This window comes from Mustela putorius, unplaced genomic scaffold (assembly GCF_011764305.1).
Source record: "Mustela putorius furo isolate JIRA1106 unplaced genomic scaffold, ASM1176430v1.1 tig00000281_pilon_pilon_pilon, whole genome shotgun sequence".
Lineage (NCBI taxonomy): Eukaryota > Metazoa > Chordata > Mammalia > Carnivora > Mustelidae > Mustela > Mustela putorius.
In genome coordinates, this window is record NW_025421343.1 from 157,389 (window position 1) to 182,435 (window position 25,047).

Below are 25,047 nucleotides of genomic sequence, written 5' to 3' on the forward strand. Positions count from 1 at the left end.
GGAGGCAGAGACCACAAGAGAGGCAGACAGAAAGAGAGGAAGGGAAGCAGGCTCCCCGCTGAGCAGAGAGCCCAATGCGGGGCTCGATCCCAGGACCCTGAGACCATGACCTGAGGCTGAAGGCAGAGGCTTTAACCCACTGAGCCACCCAGGTGGCTCAAAAGCAATTCCCAGAGTCTGACCTGAATTCATCTCTAATAGCTTAGGGAACGAATTCTGCCAACCCCGCTGTCAGGTCTATGAACCAAAGAACAAACATATAAACTTTAAATTCCAGCATTCATAGATCATGGAGTTCTTCCTGTTTCCATCCTTTTTTTTTTTTTTTTAAATTTATTTATTTATTTGAAAGGAAGAGCAGAGTGAGACAGAGAGCGCACAGAAATTGGGGTGAGGGGTAGAGGGAGAGGGACAAGCAAACTGTGAGCTCAGCAGGGACCCCAATGTGGGACTTGATCCCAGGACCCTGAGATCATGACCTGAGCCAAAGGCAGATGCTTAACCCACTGAGCTACCCAGTTGCCCCTCCATCTCTATCTTAGTATGGATACTTTTGGGAACCAGAATTCCAGAAATAAAATATACCACTGCTCTTTCTCTCTTTCTTATCCTGATATTGTCTGTGAACTACTGTTTCTGAAATATTATAGAAAGAGAGAGAAGGGTAATTTACTATGTTGGGTATCTGAAAAAGCAGTACCTCTATGGCAGAAAAATAACTGATCATATTTCTGGCATGGCACAGATTATAAATCTCTGAGTCCAGAGAATCCAGTGGAAGAAGAACCAAAGCAGTTTTTCTTTTTTTTTTTATTTTTTCAGCGATTCTGCTTTATAAAATAAAGCCTGAGTATGCTAAGGCAGCTCTTCCCTCAATTCAGCCTGCTGTGTCTTCTACCAATGGAAATTCTGCCTACATTCTGGAACTTGGTTCTTTATTAGTTTTCAGCATCATGAGTACTTTTTTTTTTTAAGCCAGATCTGTTTTTTTTTTTTAAGGGGGCAGAGAAGAGACAGAAGGAGAGAGAAAGAGAAAATCTTAAGCAAGCTCTAGGTCCAGTGCAGAGACCAAAGTGGGGCTCATTCTCACAACTTGAGACCATGACTTGAGTCGAAATCAAGAGTCAGAGACTTAACCTACTGAGCCACTCAGGCACCCCCAGGCAGATACAATTTTTAAGCCAGAATTGTTTAGTTTTTTTTTTTAAACAAGATAAAAATCCAGTAAAGATGGGGGTACTTGGGTGGTTCAGTTGGTTAAGCCACTGCCTTTGGCTCAAGTCATGGTCCTGTAGTCCTGGGATCGAGTCCCACATCAGGCTCCCAGCTCTGCAGGGAGTCTGCTTCTCCCTCTGACCTTCTCCCCTCTCATGCTCTCTCTCACTCTATCTCTCTCAAAAAAAATAAAATAAATAAAATAAAAAATCCAGTAAAGAGTCTCAAATGTTTCCCAAAAAGCTAAGCCATTTTAGAGTATTTTTATAAGTATTCTCCTTATTTACTTCTGTATTAAAAAAAAAGCAAATAAATTAGATGGTGGAAAATGAACTGCTTCATACATTATGCAAAGGAACCATAAGAAATAAAGAACTAACATTAAAATATCCCTGGATAAAATCCACGTGTACAGAAGATGATTCAAGATGTTATAAATAACTCATATGAGGTAAAGCAAACATGCAATATTTATATATCAATCTGGAAAAAGGGCACATTTTATTAATCCTCAAGTTCCTTAGCAGATTAATAATAAAAGCTTCATATAATTATCAATAAGTCCAACTGCTGGGCCCAAAGAAAATGCTAATTATTTTAAGGTGAGTTAGCTTCTTTTTCATCTGATTCATCATCCATAACCTAAAACCAAGAAAAGAAAAAGAGAATTTAAGAATTAAGAAAAGGATTAGAAATTGCTATTTTCCTGATTATACCATTACTTGCTTACCTGAAATACTCCACTCTATAATAATGCGTGTCAGTCCAATAAGAGTAAGTCTATCAACAGCCCCCAAAGCACAAGTCTGTCTCATAAACTGGTATCATAACAATATAAAAGCAAATTTAATATTAGCAAATTAATTAAGCACTGGTCTTTTTAAAAGATTTATTGAGAAAGAGAGCATGTGTGGGGGGGGTGAGGAAGAGAGAGTAGGGAGAGGGCAGAGGGAGAGAATCTCAAGCAGACTCCCAGCTGAGAGTGGAGCCCATGCTAGGTTCGATCTCAAGACTCTGAGATAAGGCTTAAGCTAAAACCAAGAGTTGGACACTTAACCAACTTCACCACCCAGATGTCCCAAGATTAGTATCTTTTCATGAGTTAATATATTACTCAGGAAATAAAGAGTTGTCCTTTGGAGAGGAAAAGAGTTATATAAACTCAAGAATGTTTTTTCAACACACCTACTACAATTAAACACCAATTCAAGTTTATAACCTGACTGCCAATTCATCACCCCACCCTGGATAAGTAAACATATGTTCCTTTGTCAATCCACCAAAGTGTCAAGTAATGCAATTCTTTAAAGAGGTGTATAAGGCATAGAAAAAAATAATGAAACAAAAATAAGTTTGTTTCTTTAAATCTAGAAGAATTTGGTTCTGATCTGAGACTATCATGGAAAAACAATTCATATTTTGTCTTGAATTGAGTAAAAATAGGTATTAACTTCTAAGGAATTGATACATTATACTTAATCTTAGCAACACACCATCCAGAGAGTTTCATCCATCAATTCCTATTTTAGGCAGCACATTCCTAAATTTGGAAACCTTCTTCCAAATACTTATTTAATACAAAGAATGTACACAACATGTACAACACACAGGGCTAAGTGTTGGAGAAGAACATAAAGACCTGGGTACGATGACAAGTCTCTCAAGGAACTTATGCATAAACATAAATCTGAAACAGACCCACAGGAAGAGGCTTTGGACAAATGCAGAGCCCAAGTCCAAGGAGAGGACCAATATGGCCTTCAAAGAGCAGATGCCATGTATTATACCAAAAGGATGGATTTTCATACTAATCAGAGATGAATGGTTCTCAAAGGAGCTGAGGAGATGCCCTCTCCTTAAAGGCAGAGTGACCTGAAGAGTTTTTTCAAATTTCCAATTTCCATACATTGTTTTCCTCCTTGATAATTTCCTTCCATAAGGCCAAGCCTCTTGGTTGAGAACTGTGGCAATAATGGCCACTATTACTACTGAGAAGTTTCTGTGCTATTCCTGAGGTGCTCTGGGGCAGAAAAAATCCTATCAGGCTAGAATTCCATTTAGTCCTCTGTCTAACTGTACAACAAAGTATAATTTCTCGATGAGGTTCTTGCCTGGATAAATCTGATGCATAAATATGATGGAGTTCTTCCACTGAGGACTTCCAACTCTCAGCTATAACATCCATGTTTTGAATCCCCTTTTCAAAATTTTTCTTTTTTTAAAGATTTTTATTTATTTACTTGAGAGAGAGACAGTGAGAGAGAGCATGAGCGAGGAGAAGGTCAGAGGGAGAAGCAGACTCCCCATGGAGCTGGGAGCCCGATGTGGGACTCGATCCCGGGATTCCGGGATCATGACCTAGGCCGAAGGCAGTCGTCCAACCAACTGAGCCACCCAGACATCTCTCAAAATTTTTCTATAAACAGAGCAGCAGCAAGACCTCTGAGTCTCCATTTCCTTACGTACAGAATGGGAATGACTTACTCAATACTGTGTTGTGAGAAGATTAAAGCAACAATATTTGTAAAAAGGCCTGGCAAATAGATAGGTATTCATAACACTAAAGTGAATTCTAAAATAAGGGGTCTTCAAGTCTAATAACAACTATAACACAGAGATCCAGCCCCTCAAGAATATGTCAGGTCATAAATTTCTTTTTAACCCCCAAATATTTAGTTTAATATTGAATCTCGACTGTTATATAATATTGGCATACCTGTTCTACACCCTCTACTTCCGGAATATAAAACTGCAGCATGTTCTGAATTCCATTTTTAAGAGTAATGATTGAACTGGGGCAGCTGGTACAAGAACCTTGGAGTTTGAGCTGTACGATGCCATCTTCAAAGCCTTTATAGATCACATCTCCTCCGTCTTCCTGCACAGTTGGCCTGTGGTCACAGAATATTTGTGATGTATGTAAAAGAACTGAAGCGTCCACCAAAAAAACTTAAAACAACTCAGGGCTTAGATTTTTATATTGGTAAAATTCACAAAGTTGGAGCTACTTATACAATAGGGAAGAGAAATGTAGCTAGTCTCATTTGTAACTTTTTCAAAAAGTTTCAGATAAAATGTGCAAATTCATTCATACAAATATTTGCTCCACTTATTATATTTTAATCCTGCTTATTAATAATCTTTTTAGGCATTTAAGATCTCAAATGTTCTAATAATTACAATTACCTAAGATAATACTCACTCATTTCTTTTGAATGAACAGACGCTGACTGACATGATACATGCTGGCTTTTTCTCACCAGATCAACTTTGCATTGAAATATAACATTAATAAAAAAAACACATGAATCATGTATGATCAATTATACAAATTTTTACAAAGTGAACACACATTTGTCTCAGGCCAAGACACAAAGCTAGCACCCCCCAAAGTCCCCCTTGTGCTTACCGGCAACCAAAGGTAACCATTTCCTAATTGCTATTACTATTGATTAGGTCTGTTTTGTAACTTTACAATTTATAAATGGGCATTCCATTTAAAAAAAATAGAATTTCCTCTTTTGTATTTGCCTTATTTTGCTCTTAATGAAATTCTTCCACATCATTACACAGTGTTTCATTAAGTGAAAATGCCAGAATTTATCCCTGCTGTTGTGGACAGATATTTGGGTGAAAATCAGTTTTTGGTTTTTACAAACAGTGCGGCTATGAAGACTCTTCCAGATGTCTTTTGGCATACATATACAGGGCCACGGGGAATACACCTGAGCACGAAATTGCTGGATCAAGAATATACGTATATTCACATTTAGTAGATACAAACAGTTGCCCTTTGCCCACGTTCTCATACCCTCGCCTCACACTGAGAATCAGCAAAATGACCCATGAGAAACCTTCATGAACTTCCCTTCTCCATAGGCTCTTGTGTGCTTCGGCAGCTCTCTACCGTTTTCAAACGAAAAAAAAAATTTTTATTGTATTTTATTGTATTTCTGTGAGTTCTCACCAGGTCTGCTACAGCAAAAGTGGAAGCCTGCAATTCTCCACTCATTTAAATTTCTTCCTTATGGGCAATACTCTGAAAGAAAGTATTTCTCTTCTCACAATCCACCCAAACACTGTTTAAATCATTTTTTCATTTTAAGAAATTTGGTACTATAACAATATCAAACCTAGACTGTGACTGTGAGAGATAAATTCCCTCACTATGTTTAGACAGATTGTCTTAAAAATTTTGGAGTGCATATACAAAATGTAAATTCAACTGCCATGGTTACCTATTACAATTTAGATTTACTTCTACTTATTTATTAGAGGGCTTTTGTTTTCTTTTCCCTCACAGACAGCTAAAAGTAAATTGCTATAATAGAAATTGCCTCTGCAGCATATTTGATTTCAGGCAGAATGATGAGCACATACCGTATTCTAGTATCTAACAATTCCTTAATCATTGCCACAACTTCATCATCTTCTTCAGATCCTATTAACAATTGCAAATAAAATTTATCAATGATAGAAAGTTTATATCCGTGCAAATAAAAGTATTAAAAAGGATGATTTTAACTTAATGTCTCATTAAAAAAATAATAAAAGCATACATATCTAACTTGGTATGGTGATAAAAGGGAAATGGAAATGATAGTTGGAGAGATGGAAAGACCATTCGATTCTCTGAAGAAAAACTTTTTAAAAAAGATTTGAGAGAGGAAGAGAAAACACATGCATATAGAGGAGGGAGGGGAAGAGAGAGAGGGAAAGAGTCTCAAGCAGACTCCCCACTAACTGTGGAGCCCAGTGTGGGGCTCAATCCCATGATTCTGAGATCATGACCTGAGCCAAAGCCAAGAGCCTGACGTTCAACCAACTGTGCCACCCAGGTGGCCCTTGATTCTCTGAAGAAAAATTAAGGAGCACTGGCCAACTCAACACTTGGTGATGAAGGTGAATAACTGACATAACTTGATCTACTAATGATGCTAGGGTTTGAATTTTTTGGGTTTGTAAACTTTCATCATCCTCAAGGATTGAGAAGTGGCAGAGAAAAAAGATTGCCTGGATTGTGAGGGAAAGTCTGAGACACAAAGGTACACCTACTTCATAAGTTAAATTATATTTTTAATTTTTTAATATAGAGGTTTTCAAAATGACATCCATACTAAATATAGATATAAGCCTTATGGAAATTTCCAAAATATTCTACAAATCTGAACAAAAATATGTTTTTCATTTTATGTCATTTTTGCTTTTCTTTTACTTTATAAGGTTATATACTGATCTTTACCAATACCTTTTTGTGGGTTTAAAAATTTTTTTGAGAAATTTACCTTTAGGAAAATGAAAAATACAGATAATTCAAATTATACTATAATACACACTCTAGAGTTCTGGCAACAATATAAGTAAGAATTATCAATATCAAATTATATTAACTTTGAGCCTTTTTTAATAAAAGAAATAAAATATAATAAAACAAAGGTTCTCTTATGTTGGGGTGCCTGGGTGGCTCAGTCAGTTGAGAGTCAGACTCTTGGTTTCAGCTCAGGTCATGATATTATGGGTCATGAGATCAAGCCCACATCATGCTTCACACTCAGCATGGAATCTGCTTGAAAGATTTTTGCCCTATGCCCTTCCCCCTACACGAGTGTGCATGCTCTCTCTCTAAAATAAATAAATCTTTAAAAAAAAATACTACCTAGCATTTAAACTAGAATGACACTTTTTTCAAAATGGCTGTATTTCAAAATATGTTCAGTGAAAAAAGGCAAGTTGCATATAATGCACATTAAAGTGAAAAAACTCATACCATATATTCCCCACAGAGACTTACACATGTAGTAAAAGTATAAAAACAAGCCAGGTTTATATACATCTCTGGAAATAGAACAGGGGAAAGCAATGGATGGGGGCTGTGAGGTTTTGGTTTTATCTTTAATGTTGTGGACTTTTTTTTTTTTTTTGAGTAAAGCAATAGAAGTTTTTTAAGTGAAGATACTGAAAAAGCTCTCAAGAGTGAGAGGGGTCTCAACAGGGCTGCCCTGTGTCTTTAATGTTTTATTTAAAAATGGGTCCCAAGAAATTATGGGAAATATTAACATCAGTTAAATTTGAGAGGAGAGCAAATTGGTATACATATTATTTTCTATATGTTTAAAAATTTTTATAATTGAAAAATTCAATTTTGTATAATATAGTCAATTTATGCAGAAGTTTTCAAAAATGATGGATAAAACTAATATATGTGAAGTTTTGTTGCCTCTGGAATTGGTTCTAGATCTAAACATGGTACAATGATAAGAATCTACTATCATGACTTCCAAAATCAAAACAAATATTTACTTAAAATAAATATTAATTACCCAACATAGTACCTGCTTCTCCTGAAGATGTTTCCTCAGTAACTAAGGGTAAGCCAGAAGCAAAGAAATCCATGATTGTTGCATAAATATCTGGTTTCAGTAAATTCCAGTCTAACTCTTCACTTTCCTGTAAATATTTAAAGGAAAATCCTACATTTCTAATCAAGAGCAAGGACTAATACAAAACAATACTTCATTTCTTTTAAGAATCTTTTCCTATATATATCCTATACTGTGTAACAACAGCACTCATTTTTGGAGAAGACTTGTCAATTCAGTCCTTAACAGATCTGTTTATAAGGACTTTTGGAAGATATAATCTTATAATATTCTTCATCCATTCATTCATCACACTTACGTTAAATGGGCTGTATGTACCATGCTTTGTTTAGGGGATATCACAATGATTAAAAGATACTTTTTCATGAGGTGAAGAGAGTTAAAATACTGAATGAATTTTGTGTTTAAGGAGAATGATAAAGAGATTTCCTATTCTTTTAAATAAAGTAGAATAGAGTTGCTTGATCAAATATACAGGATATCCCACAAGCAACCAAAAAATTCAACTCACATATACTACTTCAGAGTACTGAAGAAATCCAATGACACAACTGTAGAGCCAAAACATGTAACATGTTTTATCTATGGTGTTGTGCTAGAAGACTTATGGACATCCAACAAGCCCAGTATCCTTAAGAAAGAATCCCTAACTATGTAACCTCTATATCTGGCCAACTAGTTGATTCCATTAAAAAAAAGACACAATGAGGGGCACCTGGGTGGCTCAGTGGGTTAAGGCCTCTGCCTTCAGCTTAGGTCATGATCTCAGGGTCCTGGGATCAAGCCCCGCATCCGGCTCTCTGCTCAGCAGGGGGCCTGCTTCCTCCTCTCTCTCTGCCTGCCTCTTTGCCTACTTGTGATCTGTCTGTCAAATAAATAAATAAAATCTTAAAAAAAAAAAAGACACAATGATTAAATACCTAAATAGTACTAACATCCATAAAGAGAAAGGTAACATGTTTTCTTTTAGTTTTCTAAAGGAGAGCTCTTGGGGGCGCGTGGGTGGCTCAGTGGGTTAAAGCCTCTGCTTTCGGCTCAGGTCATGATCCCAGGGTCTTGGGATCGAGCCCTACATCGGGCTCTCTGCTCAGTGGGGAGTCTGCTTCTCCCTCTCCCACTCCCCCTGCTTGTATTCCCTCTCTTGCTATCTTTCTGTCGAATAAATAAATAAAATCTTTTAAAAAAAATAAAGGAGAGCTCTTTAGGAGGAAAAACTATTAGATTGGTCAGTCCATTTAGATTCTCAGGAGGCTGTTAGCTAGTGGCTATGTTTAAATACTATTAAAAATGAATCTACAGGGACGCCTGGGTGGCTCAGTTGGTTAAGCAGCTGCCTTCAGCTCAGGTCATGATCCCAGCGTCCTGGGATCGAGTCCCATATCGGGCTCCTTGCTCCGCAGGAAGCCTGCTTCTCCCTCTGACTCTGCCTTCCACTCTGTCTGCCTGTGCTCGCTCTCACTCTCTCTCTCTCACAAATAAATAAATAAAATCTTTTAAAAAAATTAATAAATAAAAATAAAAATAAAAATAAAAATGAATCTACAAGCATAAAAGGGGCTATTTTTGTCATGGATTAAGAACCAATTTAGGGGTTCTCGGTGGCTCAGATGGTTGAATGTCTGACTCTTGATTTCAGCTCAGGTCATGATCTCCTGGTTCTGGGATCAAGCCCTGCATCAGGCTCCTTGCCCACAGTGGAGTCTGCCTGAGAGTCTCTCTCTGCTCACACGTACCCTCTAATTAGTAAAATCTTAAAGAAAAAAAAAAAAAGCTAATTTAGACATGGTATACAGAAGACAAGATACATGGGCACTGCTATGGATACAAGGGCGAAACTAATGAGTTGCCTTAGTGACTGGGAACTGGTTCTGGGAAACATTTTAATAACTTATTTGGAAGGCGGATCAGAGGGCTACTTCAGATCTTCAGTAAACAGTGGACTCTACCGAGTAGGGAAATACTGCTAAAAAAAAAAAAAAAAAAAAATCTGAAGTAGTCTGAATGAGAAAAAAAGGCAGTACATAAGCTTCAAATACATTTACTCATTTAGACATTTAGAGAAAAATAACAGGGGTGCCTGGCTGGCTCAGTCAGTAGAGCATGTGACTCTTGATCCTGGGGTCATGAGTTCAAGCCCCACACTAGGCGTAGAACTTACTTTAAAAAAAATATTGGAGGGTACCTGGGTCGCTCAGTGGGTTAAGCCGCTGCCTTCGGCTCGGGTCATGATCTCAGGGTCCTGGGATCGAGTCCCGCATCGGGCTCTCTGCTTGGCAGGGAGCCTGCTTCCCTCTCTCTCTCTCTGCCTGCCTCTCTACTTGTGATCTCTCTCTGTCAAATAAATAAATAAAATCTTTTTTTTTTTTTAAAGATTTTATTTATTTATTTGACAGAGAGAGATCACAAGCAGGCAGAGAGGCAGGCAGAGAGAGAGGAGGAAGCAGGCTCCCTGCCGAGCAGAGAGCCCGATGCGGGGCTCGATCCCAGGACCCTGAGATCATGACCCGAGCCGAAGGCAGCGGCCCAACCACTGAGCCACCCAGGCGCCCCAATAAATAAAATCTTTAAAAAAAATTGGAATTATCAAAGTTATTTCAAAGGATAGAAGAACAGGAAATCATCCTTACTCTACTAAAGAAATAAATTATTCATTTTAAATAACAAATTATGGATAAAAAGTCTCTGAATCATCAATCAGCAATCAGAAAAGGAAATAGGCAATAGCTAAAGATATCAGGTAGATGAGATAGTCTGTAAGAAAAGTAAGTGAAAGAAAACAAATCTACTATTCCATCCATTAAATTTCAATATATGCCCTTAAACTATTATTAATTATGTCATTTCACTTAAGAAAAAATAGTGGGGCTGGAGAAATTCCGAAAAAGGTAATCAAATTATGAACAAGAAATAAAATAAAGGATGACTTACCAAAATCAAATAAAAAAAAAAAACCCAACTCTGTAAGATATAATCACATTTTCAACTAAAAAAATTTTTTAAATGCCACAGGCTGCATATTAAAAAAACTAAAAAAAAAAAAAAAACCCTTGTTAAAATAAATACATAATTTGCCATTTGTAAAATGAAGACAAGAATACCTAGTTTAAATAATTAAATTAGGTAATAGACATAAAGCACTTCTGCTATGTAAATGCCATACCAGACACGTGGAAATGTTAAATAAGAGGTGGTCCTCCCCTAACCCTCAAAAAATATAAAAGAAAGCAAACTGAAGAATACCCAAGATCGGTCAGATGTCTCTAAACATGTGGGATCCGTCAGCATGGATTTACTCACCACAATTCTTTTGGTAGAAACCCCTTAAAGCCTGAAAATTCAGTCTATGAAGTCCTTTGTCATTGTTCCCTTCCATAAACATATTTTTAAGTGAACACCATGTGCCAGGCATTGTTCTAGGTGAACTTAACAAGGCAGGCAATCTCTAGCTTTACAGAGTTTACATTCCAATGTAGGAAAGGCACATAATAAAAATAAACTAAAAAAAAAAGTGACTAAGTGATAAGTGCCACAAAGACGATACAGGGTGAGCTCCTAGAGGGAGAGCCATTTCAACTGATAGGAGCAAAAACGGGCTTTGTGAGAATTTAGACCCAATAACACTTGAAACAACAGGGAAAAACCTTTTACAAAGAGGATATTTGCAAGAACAACTATGGCCACTGGGATTGCCACCACTGGCCACTGGGATTGCCACCACAGAGGAAAACTCTAATTCTCCTCCACACATACAGCTACAAGAGCATTCTGGACTATTTGTAACAAGTCATTAACCCAGTCCACTTTTATGAGTCCTATCAGTGCATCAAGAACTCAAGAGTAATTCTTTCAAATTGCTTAAGAGGAGTTACATGAAAACGTTGGATTTTTTTTTTAAGATTTTATTTATTTGAGAGAGAGTGAGCCAGCAAGAGAGCACAAGATGGAGGAAGGGCAGAAGGAGAAGGAAAAGCAGGATCCCTGCTGAGCAGAGAGCACAATGCAGGCTAGATCCCAAGACCTTGGGATCATGACCCGAGCTGAAGGCTTAGTTGCTTACCCGACTGAGCCACCCAGGAGCCCGAAAACTTTGGATTTTGACACAATATTGAACAAGTGATTAACTTTGGTGCATACATATCAATTAACAGACCTAAAGGCATACATAGTTCAAATTTAAATAGTTCGTTTCTCATTCATCTAGTAGACTTGAAAATGAAACCGCCTTTTCTAGCAGATACTACTACCTCAGCTGTTGAAATGGGTAGCATAGTCAGATTGACTTTCTGACATTTAGAGGTTAACCAAATGCTACAGGACGACACAGTCCCCTGCTCTTATCTGTGAAGTTCTGAAGTATTATAGCAGATGGTCCATGATGAAAGAGGCCCCTTTAAAGGAGATACACATTCATTCTGCTGGTCAAATATATAAATACAGTTTATTTGTTTGCTTCTTTTTTTATTTCATCATTTAAAATTTTTTTTAAGATTTTATTTATTTATTTGACAGAGAGCAAGCACAAATGAGGTTGCGGGGGAGAGAGGCAGAGGGATTAGAAGAAACAGGTTCCCAGGCTGAGCAGAAAACCGAACTCAGGGCTTGATCCTAGAATGGGGGGATCACGACCATAGCAGAAGGCAGCTGCTTAACAGTCTGAGCCATCCAGGTACTCCTACTCCATTATTTTAAGTTAAGTACTAGTAAAAATATCAAAACCACCAATAACATTTCAATTATGAAAGAAAAAAAAGAATTAGTTAAAATAATACTTGGAGCCTGAATTCTAGTCTGCCCAGGTTGAATCATGGCCCTACTACAGGGCAGATATATAATCACGGACACAATCCTGCACTTAACCCTCTGAGGCTCATGTTTTTCTCTTCTGAAAAATGAGGGATTTGGGATTGTAGTTAATTTCAACTTGAAAATTCTACTTAATTAATTGAGAAATGTGAGAAGTAAACCTAGAGATTTTTAATAACAATATGTATATAATATATCAAGAAAGAAATTCTGGAGAGAGATGTTGGACTTGGAAAAAAACTGAAAGAATTTCACCGATTATTTTATATAATCCTATGTTTACCTTTGTGACAGTGATGAAATCTGGTCCAAAAAAGACACTTTTTACTCCTTCAATTCTAAATAACTGCCTGTGAATAAATAAGAAATACGAGATAATAAAACGCTTTATTACAAAAAAGTTTAAACATATACAAAGGGAGACAGAAAAGTAAAAAAGTAAGAAAGGTTTTACATACCCATCCCCAGCATCAACAATTTAGGGCCAGCAATGATCAACTCATGGCCAATCTTGTTCCATCCTCTTACCCTACGATCTAGCAAACACTCTTAGGTATTACCCTAAGAGAAATGAAAACATGCTCCACAGAGACGTGTCCATGAATCTTTATAGCAGCTTTATTTACAAAAGCCAAAAAGAGTATCTGGAAATGCCCATCAACTAGTGAATAACTGAACAGACTGTGTGTATCCTTATAATGCAGGACTACTCAGCAATAAAAGAATAAACTAGCGATACATGCAAAACCAAGGACTCTCAAAAGCAGTATGCTAAATGAAAGAAGCCAAACACAAAAGACTATATGGTGGCATTATATAAAACCCTAAAACCATAAACTGTGGTGGCAGAAAACTCAATAGTTACCAGAGTGATAGATGTGTCAACTAACTTTATTGTGCTAAGCATTTTGCAAGGCATATGTATATAAAATCAGCACATGGTACACCTTAAGCTTACATAATGTTTTACATCAGTCATATCTCAACAAAGTTGGAATTCATTGCCATGAAACAAAATAGTTACCAGGGTATGGAAATGAAGAAGACTGAATGCAAAGAGAAATGAGGGATTTCTGCAGTAATCAAAATGTTCTCTACTCTTATTTTAGTGGTGGTTACACAACTGTGTGTGGTGGTTATACAACAAATAAATAAAGATTTTATTTATTTATTTGACAGACAGAGATCACAAGTAGGCAGAGAGGCAGGCCAAGAGGCGGGGGGGTGGGAGGAGGGTGGGGAAGCAGATTCCCTGCTGAGCAGAAAGCCCCATGTGGGGCTTGATCCTAGGAACCTGAGATCATGACCTGAGCCAAAGCAGAGGCTTAACCAACTGAGCCACCCAGGTGCCCCACAACTGTATATATTTATCAAAAGTCTGGACTATACACTTAAAACTGAATTTCATTTCATGTACATTATACCTCAGTAAAATTAGTTTTTCAAATCCTCTAAGGGGAGAGGGGAGGATTATAATTTGAAAAGCCCCTGTAAGGGATTTTGAAATGCACCATCCTTTCCCAATCACTGATGTATGTAACATACCAGAGCAATGTCCTTTTTCCCTTACCCTTTTTAGGAATAAAAGTTTACATATTCCAAAAAAGGTTAGTTTACCTTTTCTTTGTCTATCATTGCCAAGAGCGTTACTGGAATTACTATCTGAATTATTGAGAATTTTGTCTGAAATGATGTCATCTGGGTCCTCTAATTCAATATTAAATTTACAAGAAGTTACAAGATACTTGGTTACATAACATGATCCAATAAACCCAAGCACAGACCTATAAGCAGGTCCCTTGATTGGCTCTATGTATCTGCACTGTTAGCAAATCTATTTTCTTCACATGGAAGGACCATGCGAAAGAATCAACCTGATCTTTGGGCCATGTCATGGGGACTGCTTTAGGCAAGAATTCATAGGTTCTATGCTTAAAGAAACAAAACACTTAAGAGGAGTTAAAACATTATTATATATGCTTTGCCACTTAGGTTACTTTCCTCAGTACAATTTCAACTTCTACAATATCCAAAATAAAATATAATACTCAGCAGTGAACACATATACCAAACATAGTCTGACTTACTCAGAATACAAAGACTATAACCTCTCTTAAGCTAGATACTGTGATTGTTAAAGTTTGACAGCAAACATATCCAACATAGTGAACTAAGAAGTCAGATTCTTCCAACCCGCAACTGAGCTATTCATTTTAAACATTTAAGTCATAAGTCTTAATATTTGTTCCTGTTAGATTTTACCTTACCTGCTTTAATCTATCATTTCGGCCTAATGAAACCTTTAAACATTTCTCTGAGCTTTGCATCTAACATAGAAGCAATTCTTTCCATCTGGAAACTGATAATTTTATCATCATTAATGTCCCAGGTAAAGAAAAGTATGGAATAAACATGCCAACTAGAGAGATATTACAGATACTACAGAGCCCCTGTATATGCCACTAGAGACAGATTTACACTGCTTAAATTTTTTATTTTAGATTTTATTTATTTATTTGAGATCCCAAGTAGGCAGAGAGGCAGGCAGAGAGAGGAGGAAGCAGGCTCCCTGCTGAGCAGAGAGCCCAATGTGGGACTCGATCCCAGGACCCTGAGATCATGACCTGAGCCGAAGGCAGAGGCTTAACCCACTGAGCCACGCAGGCGCCCTATACTCTGCTTAAATCTCGTCTGTCTTGTCCAGAAGGATAGTAAGAAATAGGTCAAATGCCCATCTGAAGATAAACTACTGTTCATTCATTCAATTCAATTACTCATTCATTCAACAAATATTTGAAAACTCACTGAATATCCCACACCGTACTAAGCACTAGAGATACAATGATGGGCAAGACAGACGGGTCTCTGTTTTTAGGAAGCTTTGCATTCTAGCTTATAGTAAACATTCTCTTTTCAAACAACAAAAACAAGATTAGTTTTGCCTGAAGGAAGATAATAAATTCTGTGAATCCAGGAAATGAGCTACTTTCAAAAGACTAATTTGAAAAGGGCTTTTGCCAACTGAACATCTGACAGAAATAATCTCCAACTCATCTGTAACTGAAGAGTCTTTTTTATTTTTATATACTTTTAAATACAAAATACATAAATTCACTTTTAATGTAAACATTTCAAACTATTCATATAAAGTGAAAATGACTCTTGACCACCCCTCCCCCAAATCCACTGTTATCAGTTGGGTGTACATTCTTCCAGACCTTTATGTTAGTGTATTTTTGTTGTACTGTGTTTTTTGTTTTTATATAGGTAATAATCATATTGTACATAGTGGTATACAAAATGCTTTCTTCACTTAACTGTATTATTATTATTTTTTTTTTTAGAAGGGAGAGAGATCAGGGCAGAGGGACAGAGGGAGAAGGAGAGAGAATCTTAAGCAGGTTCCATGCCCAGTGCAGAGGCTGATGCGGAGCTCAATCTCACAACACTGAGATCATGACCTGAGCTGAAATCAAGAGACGGACACTTAAGCGACAGAGCCACCCAGGCACCCCAACAGTGTGTCTTCTGACAGTAAATGAGGGTTCTCCTCATCCTTTTTTAGTATCTAAGACTATGCACAAAGTTTATTGAACTTTTCCTATTTAGGTTGTTTCCAACTTGTCACAACTACCAACAACGCTGCAATGAACATCCTTGTATCACCTTGTATGTGTTATGTGGATGTTCTTTTTTTTTTTTTTTAAGATTTATTTATTTGACATAGATCACAAGTAGGCAGAGAGGCAGGCAGGTTGGGGGGCAAGCAGGTTCCCTGCTGAGCAGAGAGCCCAATGCAGGGCTCAATCCCAGGACCCTGAGATCATGACCTGAGCTGAAGGGAGAGGCCTAACCCACTGAGCCACCCAGGCGCCCCTATGTGGATGTTCTTTAAGGCAGGGTTTTTCAACTCCACTAGTAGCTTATAAAATCAATTAGGTATTAATCTGGATTTCATCTGATATAATAAAACAGAATAGAATAAAGAGAATTAGAAAGGAAAGAAGAATGTTTTACACAGGGTGAAAACTGTCCCATTGAATGCATGTGCATGTATCTATCTATGTACGTATGTGTGTATATGTACTAGGTTGTAATATAAAAGGTTTCTTACTGTGGCCTATAAAAAAAAAGTATGAAAAACAAATGCTCTAAGGCATTATTGTGAGAAGTAGCATGTGTAGGCCAAAGGAAATGTGCATTTTTATTAATGAGAAATTTAAAAAGGGGCACCTGGGTGCTTTGGTCAGTTAAGTGGCCAACTCTTGATCTCAGCTCAGGTCTCAATCTCAGGGTCCTGAGCTCAATCCCCACACTGGGCTCCATGTTGGGACATGGAGCCTACTAAAAAAAAATTTAAATTGAAAAAACATTCCTGATAGAAGTGCAATTCTGGCTCTTCTAAGTGTGAAATATGAAACAGCTATGCGTATAGAAGTAATTATCTAAGCTTTACTCTCTAAATACCTCTGGCAATCAGTCTCAGGCTTAGGTTACCAAACACTTAAATTGATGTAAACTGATTCTAGTACTTCTTAATATAAATAATTTCTCTAGCCATCATTAAAAAGAAGCACATTCCAGTATTTTTGTTGTTTGTCCTATATCATCTGACATACATCTAACATGTCTGTAGCAAAATTTAAAAACTGTCTCTGACTTGTTTTTAAAAAATCATGCCAAATCTAATAGCTACTATTATTTATGGTTCTGAGTACAATATTTTAGAAACTACTCCATTTTGAAACATCTAGAAAAATTCAGCTATCCTTAAGAAAAAAATGAACAAGTTGTCACTATTTTTTAATAAAGAGTTTTAAAGATTTACAATGGAAATTTATATTATTTTCATGAATTTTTTAAAGTAAAAATATAAATTCTTATTTAGTCCTGCTATAGATCTTCAATTACTTTTCAGAAGGGTTTCCTAATATTTACTGTTATTTTTCTCTTATCTCTTACCCGAAAAGAAAATAAAGCATTCTCTACACTAAAAACAATGCAGTACACATAAAAATACAATCACTAAATGAAGCCACCTTCCCCCCAAAGTCAGTTATTTATGTTTCTTGGTAAAAGCAAATGAGAAATAGTATTATACCTAGCCAGAGGGGAGCGAAATGCTGCAGCTGGTGTGGGAAAATCCATGGTCCTTGTCTCAAGAACTGGTTTTCCTGGGATAAACTTTAAACTGTTGGGATTTGGAGTATCTTGTGTTTGAATAAACATGTGTCTCACTAAAAGAGAAAAAAGAAAAAGCATGTTATTCCAGAAAAAAAAACAGTGGTTAAGTTTATGAACTATGAAGTACTCATTTTCAAAGAATCAAAAGATGTAAGAAAAAAGAAAATAAGGCTTGTTGCCCAAGCCAATGAAATAATTTTTAAAGACAACAAAGAAGTTTAATGATATATTTAGAATAACTGCACTGAATTTTTTATTAATATTGATGATTTTTGTTATTCAACAGACTCTAGCAATAGCCTTATTTTAACCAGGAAGGCATCATTCAAGAGCCCTCAATGTACTTTATTGGTGACCTAGTGCTAATGGCTGCCATGATCATAAATCATCACTGTGATAACAAAAAGAGCAAAATGTTACTTTTTCTTCTTTCCAAAGTGCTACCATTCTTTTAAAGAGAGATAGATAGGGGCGCCTGGGTGGCTCAGTGGGTTAAGCCGCTGCCTTCGGCTCAGGTCATGATTTCGGGGTCCTGGGATCGAGTCCCGCATCAGGCTCTCTGCTCTGCAGGGAGCCTGCTTCCTCCTCTCTCTCTCTGTCTGCCTCTCTGCCTACTTGTGATCTCTCTCTGTCAAATAAATAAATAAAATCTTTAAAAAGAAATAAAAATAAAGAGAGATAGATAAGTTTATTTTTTTTTTAAAGATTTTATTTATCTATTTGACAGAGGGAGAAACACAGCAAGAAGGGAACATAAGCAGGGGGAGTGGGAAAGGGAAAAGCAGGCTTCCCACAGAACAGGGAGCCTGATGCAGGGCTCGATCCCAGGACCTCAGGATCACAAGCTGAGCTGAAGGCAGACACCTAATGACTGAGCCACGCAGGAGCCCCTAGAGAGATAAATTTATAATATTAATATTTAGTGTGTGAATAACTACTATATGCCAGAGATGGGGGCTGAGTGCTTTAAATATATTTAAGCCTTTAACAACCCCATGAAGAAACCCCATTACTCCTATTTCACTAAGGAAGAAAATGAAGCTTAGAGTTAAGTAACTTGTCCAATGGTATAGACTTAGTGATATTATAAATTATCATGTAAGTGGGAACATATGTGAATTACTTTCTTGAATATTTATTTATTTATTTATTTACTTTCTTGAATATTTTTAAATTATCTTTACAGGTTCTTCTTTGTTTATTCCAAGGCCATGAATAGTTCAAGAACAGATTGATTAAAGGAATAAAGAACAGAATCTTAATTTCCTACCTTGTTATTATGAAAATAGTTCGTAGGACAAAAGATAGTAGTGGAATTTTAATGGTCTTAAAACTATTAACCAGGTCCTGATGGTTTATTACAAAAATAAACTTTCTAACCAAAACAAAATAATTCACATCTTAGAGCAGTGTACCTAGATAGATTAATTTATTGAGCAGTTGGCCATGATGCTTAGTACTCCCTGTGAATTACATTATTTAATCTTTACAGTCTCCCAGGGAAACTCTGTTTTTATCCTGTTTTACAAATGAGGAAACTAAAGCTCAAAGTCACTCAGTAGTAAAGACAGGATTAAAGCCCTGCCAATTTCCCACATGGACTTGCTTAACCACTATGCATACATACTGCCACTCCATACTCATTAATGCCCAGGATGATAGGAAAATACATTTAAAATCAGTCTTCCTGGGCGCCTGGGTGGCTCAGTGGGTTAAGCCGCTGCCTTCGGCTCAGGTCATGATCTCAGGGTCCTGGGATCGAGTCCCGCATCAGGCTCTCTGCTCAGCAGGGAGCCTGCTTCTTCCTCTCTCTCTCTGCCCGCCTCTCTGCCTACTTGTGATCTCTGTCTGTCAAATAAATAAATAAAATCTTTAAAAAAAAAAAAAATCAGTCTTCCTGGGGCACCTGGGTGGCTCAGTGGGTTAAGCCTCTGCCTTTGGCTCAGGTCATGATCTCAGGGTCCTGGGATCGAGCCCCACATCAGGCTCTCTGCTCAGCAGGGAGCCTGCTTCCCCCCATACCCCCTACCGCCTGCCTCTCTGCCTACTTGTGATCTCTTTCTGTGTCAAATAAATAAATAAAATCTTTTAAAAAATAAAATAAAATCAGTCTTCCTCTCCTGTCATAATCCTCATATTGTATGTCTGAGGAAAAATAGTAAAATATCAACAAGCAACAGCTTTATTTTAAATTAGAAAGAGATTAAACTTGGGAAAATACAGGATTTGTACGGAAGTGAATTCTTTTTACCCATTATAAAAGATTCTAATTTCACAGCTGGGAACGGTTTTTACACTTTGCCAAGCAGCCATCTAACTGATGTTGAGTCATTTCCTTGGTGAAGGAGAAACTGAAACTAAACTCCCATACATTTTAAGTCACTGTCCTATAAATATTATCAATTGGTGACTTGGTGAACAGGCAAATCCTATAAAAGACAAAAATAACCTCAAAATCCAAATACTTGATTTAAAATATTTATACCTGCAGGGCACCTGGATGGCTCAGTCAGTTAAGCATCTGCCTTTGGCTCAGGTCATGATCCCAGGGTCTTCGGACGGAGTCCTGCCTCAGGCTCTCCACTCAGCGGCAAGTCTGCTTCTCCCTCTCCCTCTGCCCCTCCCACTCTGCCTGTGCTCTCTCTCAAGCAAATAAAATATTTTTTAAAAAATGAGATAGTTATACCTCCAATGAATAAATTTATCTGAAAATCTGTATTACCTGGAAATAAGTTTTCAGATGGAACATTAAAGAAAAGCCTGCCACCAGTTTCTATAAATATAAGACAACAAGGTTCTTTTAACCTTGGACCTAATCATTTCTTGAAGACTTTCTTAATAAGTTATTGGTAATCAAAATCTCCACACACATTAAGCGCTCTCCCACAGTATTTGAGGAATTAAAACTAGTATTTTTCTACTCAGTCCATTTGTGTAAAACTATACCTGCAGAAAGAAAAGATTTCAGAAATACTTGAAGGTAAAAACTATAAATGTGGGGTGTCTGGCTGGCTCAGTGTGAAGACCATGCATCTTTTGATCCCAGGGTTATGAGTTGGAGCCCCATGCTGGGTGTAGAGATTACTAAAAAAATTTTTTTAAAACTACTATAAAAAAATTTGACAGCATAATCTATATATATTGTCTGAAGTAGAAAATATATGACATCATGACATAAACTTTCTCTTTTGACAATGAACAAAGCTATTTCAAAATAGTAATCTGACTAGGTATTAACAAAATCATTTCAATTACAGTCTAAGCTGGGCTTAATTAGGTATTTCAGAAATGACTCCCAGGTCCATCTTCCAGAAAGATGCCCCTCAAAGTGTCAGCAGGGCTAGAACAAAATAGAATGATCTAAAATAATTTTTCCCATTATGCTTAGTACTAATAAGTAACAGGTTAATAGAGAGGCAGAAGCTTCCCCCAAAATATACATTAATGGTACTTAAAGTCAATATCAAAGACTAAGATCAGTGGGTTTCCAAACTGAAAAACCTGATGACCTCATAATCCCATCTCACAAAATGTGAAAGTCCAATTAAAGTAGCTTAACTTGCTAACTCAATATTTATGCCTAAATTTTTAGTTTGTGATTCAAGGAGCCAGGCAAGGATTTTCTCTTTTTGCCCTGGTACACAGGAGAGGTAAGGTCTTTACCCTGATCCAACTCATGTAGTTAGCCAGAGTCAGCCACCTGCCCAGAATATGGCCACAAAGTGTTTAAGCTGCTGATGGAAATGGGAGAGGGACCAAGGGCTGAACCCAAACTCTTACAGCTCCATAAGCACATATAGACAGACATTTACACACAGACACACAAAGACAACTCCCAGGGTTCCCTGATCACATGACACTGGTCATATTTTAATAATGTCCAAATCCTATCTTCATACCTACTTCCAATATTAATGAAAATAAAACCATGTAACATCAACAAAATTGTCAACAAAAGTCATAACTAATTAATTTGGGCCTCCAAAAAGACAAACTACATTGAAAGTACTATTTTCTAAGGCTCGGACAAAAACTAGAAATTTACTGATTTTAGGTGTATTCTTTTTTCCTTTTTTTTTTTTTCTTAAACAATTACCTTTTTTCTTCTTCTTCTTCTTTTTTTTTTTTTTTTTTTTTACAGAGCTTTCTTTTTTATTCCAGAGAGAAAGAAAAAGAGCGAGCATGAGCAGGGGAAGGCAGGGACAGAGAGAGAGGAAAAGGAAGAGGGAGAAACAGACTCCCTGCTTCAACAGAGAGCCCAAAACAGGGCCCGACCCCAGGACCGTGGGATCATGAACCAAGTTGAAGGCAGATGCTTACCCAACTGATCCACCCAGGTGCCCCTTTTAGGTGTATTCTTAACAAAACAAGGAGGGCAGCAGCTTAAAATACATAGTGTTTTTTTAAAACAAACCCATTTGTAACTTCTTTTTATAATATTTTCATTTGCGAAATCAATCTTGAGCAATGTTCCAGAAGATGTTATTCAAGATACTGAGTTTTCATAGGCTTATTGGACACTATGCTCAGGATTCTTTTCTTTTTTTAGACTATTATTTGAGAGAGAGAGAGCACACAAGTGAGTGTGTGCAAGTTGGGGTGGAGCAGAGGGAGAGACAGAATCTCAAAAACTCCCCACTGAGTGAGGTGCCCAATGACGTGGGGTGGGGCTTGTGGGGTTTGATCCCAGGACCCTGGAGATTACAACCTGAACTGAAACCAAGAGTCACATGTTCAAATGACTGAGCCACTCAAGTACCCCTGTGCTCCAGATTCTTGAAATCTAATGCCAAAATATGTATAAAATAATTATAATAAATGTTATGTTATGACACAAAAAAGTGCTGTTATTTTTAGGCACCTGAATGGAAAATTTACAAATTCTTATCTTTTATGATCCATCAAATAGTATATAAGTACAATTTCATTAGCTTCTGAAACATAATTTGTTCTAAAAGGTAAAATTTTACCTGTGTTACATAAGGTTGCAGGCAGTGGGAAAAGTGGTTTATGTACAAACTGATGCAGAAGCTGTTTCTTAATGGTGTATGGATTCATCATAGGACAGAATCTATATTTAAAAACAAATAAAAATGACATTTCAAGAGAGAATCTTTTAAGCTCAATTTCTACTTCACATATATAACAACAAAGCTTAATGTCATTCTCTATCCACATTATTTCCACTTCCTTAGGCAAGCAATATCTGCAAACAATTTAAAAACAATGGCTCAAGTGGAAATTTATACCCTTGATAACCAAGTGTACACAGTATAGTACAATATCCAGCGTTAAGAAACAAAAATGCAACTACACTTGTGATTTACAGTCTGGATTCCCAGACTCTTAGCTAGTTCTTTGCAGGAAGGATGCAAAGAACTACCGTGTTTTTTTTTTTCCTTTGTAAATTTAAAAAAACTAGGCAATAGAGTCACACAGTTCAAAATTCAAAGGGAACAAAAGCAAATACTGTGCAGTCTCCCTCCCTTTTCTATCTCCACCACGTTTCCCAGGAAAGAGAGAACCAATACTACCTGTTTTGGTTTTGGTTTTTTATTTTTTTATTTTAAAACATTTTTTGACAGACAGAGAGAGAGAGCACAAGTAGGCAGATAGAGAGGGAGAAGCAGGCTCTCCACCAAACAGGGAGTCCAATGTGGGACTCCATTCCAGGACCTGACCTGAGCCGAAGGCAGCGGCTTAACCCACTGAGCCACCCAGGCACCCCAATACTTCCTGTTTTCAAAGGTATTTCAATACTTCAAAATTCTAACAGAAAGTGTACTATTCCCCTCCAAATTGCTTAAAAAAAAAAAAAAGCCAACAATCTATATATGCTTTTTGCCTGGAAACCTCTTAAGAGTGTTTGTAACTTTGGTTATTTCACTGTAATAGAGAAGTACTGATTGGCTATTTTTTCATGGCTTTGACAAATTAAAAATGAAGGGAGAAGGGGAAAGGGAAAGGAAAAAAAATCAGTAGTGAAAAGTTTGCAAACTACTTTAAAATCCAGGTTGTTTTTTTTTTTCTTTTTTTTTTTTAAGTAGTCTCCACACCCAACCTGAATGAAGCTCAGTGTGGGGCTTGGAAGTCAGGACCCTGAGATCAAGACCTGAGCAAAGATCAAGAGCCAGATGCTTAACCAACTGAGCCACCCAAGCACCCCCAAATCCAGTTTAAAATACATTGCTATCATTACAATTTTCATTTCACATAAGTCACTGAAGAATTTTAAATACATATGATCACTTAAAAACTTTCTCTGATTACTTTTATCTCCAAAAACCTAAGGAAAAGGAGCATCTGCATTTCTGTGACCCTCAGCAGCCAGAAGGATGGCCTCAGTTCCTCGACTTTACAATGAATAGTCACAGCTACCTTTAAGACTGGGCCAAAGAGGGACCCAGATAATCCATGTAAAGTGCTTAAAACAGTGCCAAGCACTTAGAGCAAGAGTTCATAAATGTTCGCTACTAGTATTATTATGTGATAGGTGCCCACTAATTAATTACTGAATGAAGTTTAAGGTTTAGGAGGAAAACATTTTTATCTATAGCTCACTGCCTAAATCTCGACTACACTGGAATATGGAAATACACTGGAGACCAGTATTCTCTTCCCTTCAGCCTAAGGAAGAAGCACCAGAATGGATGAATATGGTACAGAGATGGGTTTAAAGTGACAAAATAGTTACGGTGAGTTGCATTATTCCAGTAAGACATCTATCCAAATCTAACAGAGGGGGCCAGGAGGTGACTAACAAAAAAATCTTCCAGCAAACTTAATGCATTTACATTTCAAGGGCATCATTTGCAGGGAAACTCCTTAATATTCTCTAGGTGAAACCTTGTTAGGCCCTTTTGTCCTTTTGTTCCAGAAGCAAAATCCGGGTACAGCACCTATTTAAGTCGTCATTAGGGACTCCCGAGCCGGGTTTCAGAGCCTCCGACGAGGCGCTTGCAGATCCCGCCCGAACTCGGAGCGCCGAGCCGGTTCAAGGAGAGCCGCCCTCCGCAGGGCGAAACACCCAACGGCAGGGACGGGGGCGAACCCAAAGGCTCAGTAAGGGGCACTTCTCCCCGCCCCAACGGGGCATGTGAGGGGGCTGACCGCTCTGCTAAGCCCAGCGGTACCCCGGTGCGGAGCTCGTAGCTCGTCACCTACCGCCTACGCAGCCCCGCAGCAGCAACCGCCGCTCCCCAGCGTAGCCGGGCCGCAGCTGCCATCTTTGTCCGAGTGCGCAGCCGTGGGGGAGCGCTCCTGCTTCGCCGAGCGGCGGAAGCCCCGCGCAGGCGCAGGCCGACCGGGAAGTGGATGGGCTCCGCGGAGAGTGTACCCTACCGGCCGCTGGCGGCGCTGCTCACGAGGAGCGGCAGGAGCAGGCGCCCGCCGCCGGGCACCTTTGCCCACCTGCGCAGTAAGCCTGAACCAGGGCGAGGGAAGTCCCGGAGACGTTTGCGCAGGC

The 25,047-nt window shown here is 37.9% G+C and overlaps 1 protein-coding gene across 4 annotated transcripts; it reads right to left on the reverse strand.

Annotated features, from left to right (window-relative positions):
* Positions 1 to 1,667: 1,667 nt before the first annotated feature.
* NFU1 (NFU1 iron-sulfur cluster scaffold) lies at positions 1,668 to 25,007 on the reverse strand. 4 transcript variants are annotated; one of them, XM_013051128.2, is made up of 8 exons: positions 24,747 to 25,007; positions 22,553 to 22,653; positions 17,500 to 17,635; positions 12,682 to 12,748; positions 7,536 to 7,662; positions 5,596 to 5,656; positions 3,932 to 4,106; positions 1,668 to 1,857 (listed from the first exon to the last, which is right to left on the reverse strand). In XM_013051128.2, the coding sequence occupies exons 1-8, from the start codon at positions 24,806 to 24,808 to the stop codon at positions 1,813 to 1,815; spliced, it is 774 nt and encodes a 257-aa protein (XP_012906582.1). In that variant the 5' UTR covers positions 24,809 to 25,007; the 3' UTR covers positions 1,668 to 1,812. The 4 variants fall into 4 exon arrangements, with proteins under 4 accessions (XP_012906582.1, XP_004742171.1, XP_012906584.1 ...); XM_004742114.2 differs by having other exon boundaries at positions 7,548 to 7,662; positions 24,747 to 24,996; XM_013051130.2 differs by having other exon boundaries at positions 24,482 to 24,861.
* Positions 25,008 to 25,047: the final 40 nt, after the last annotated feature.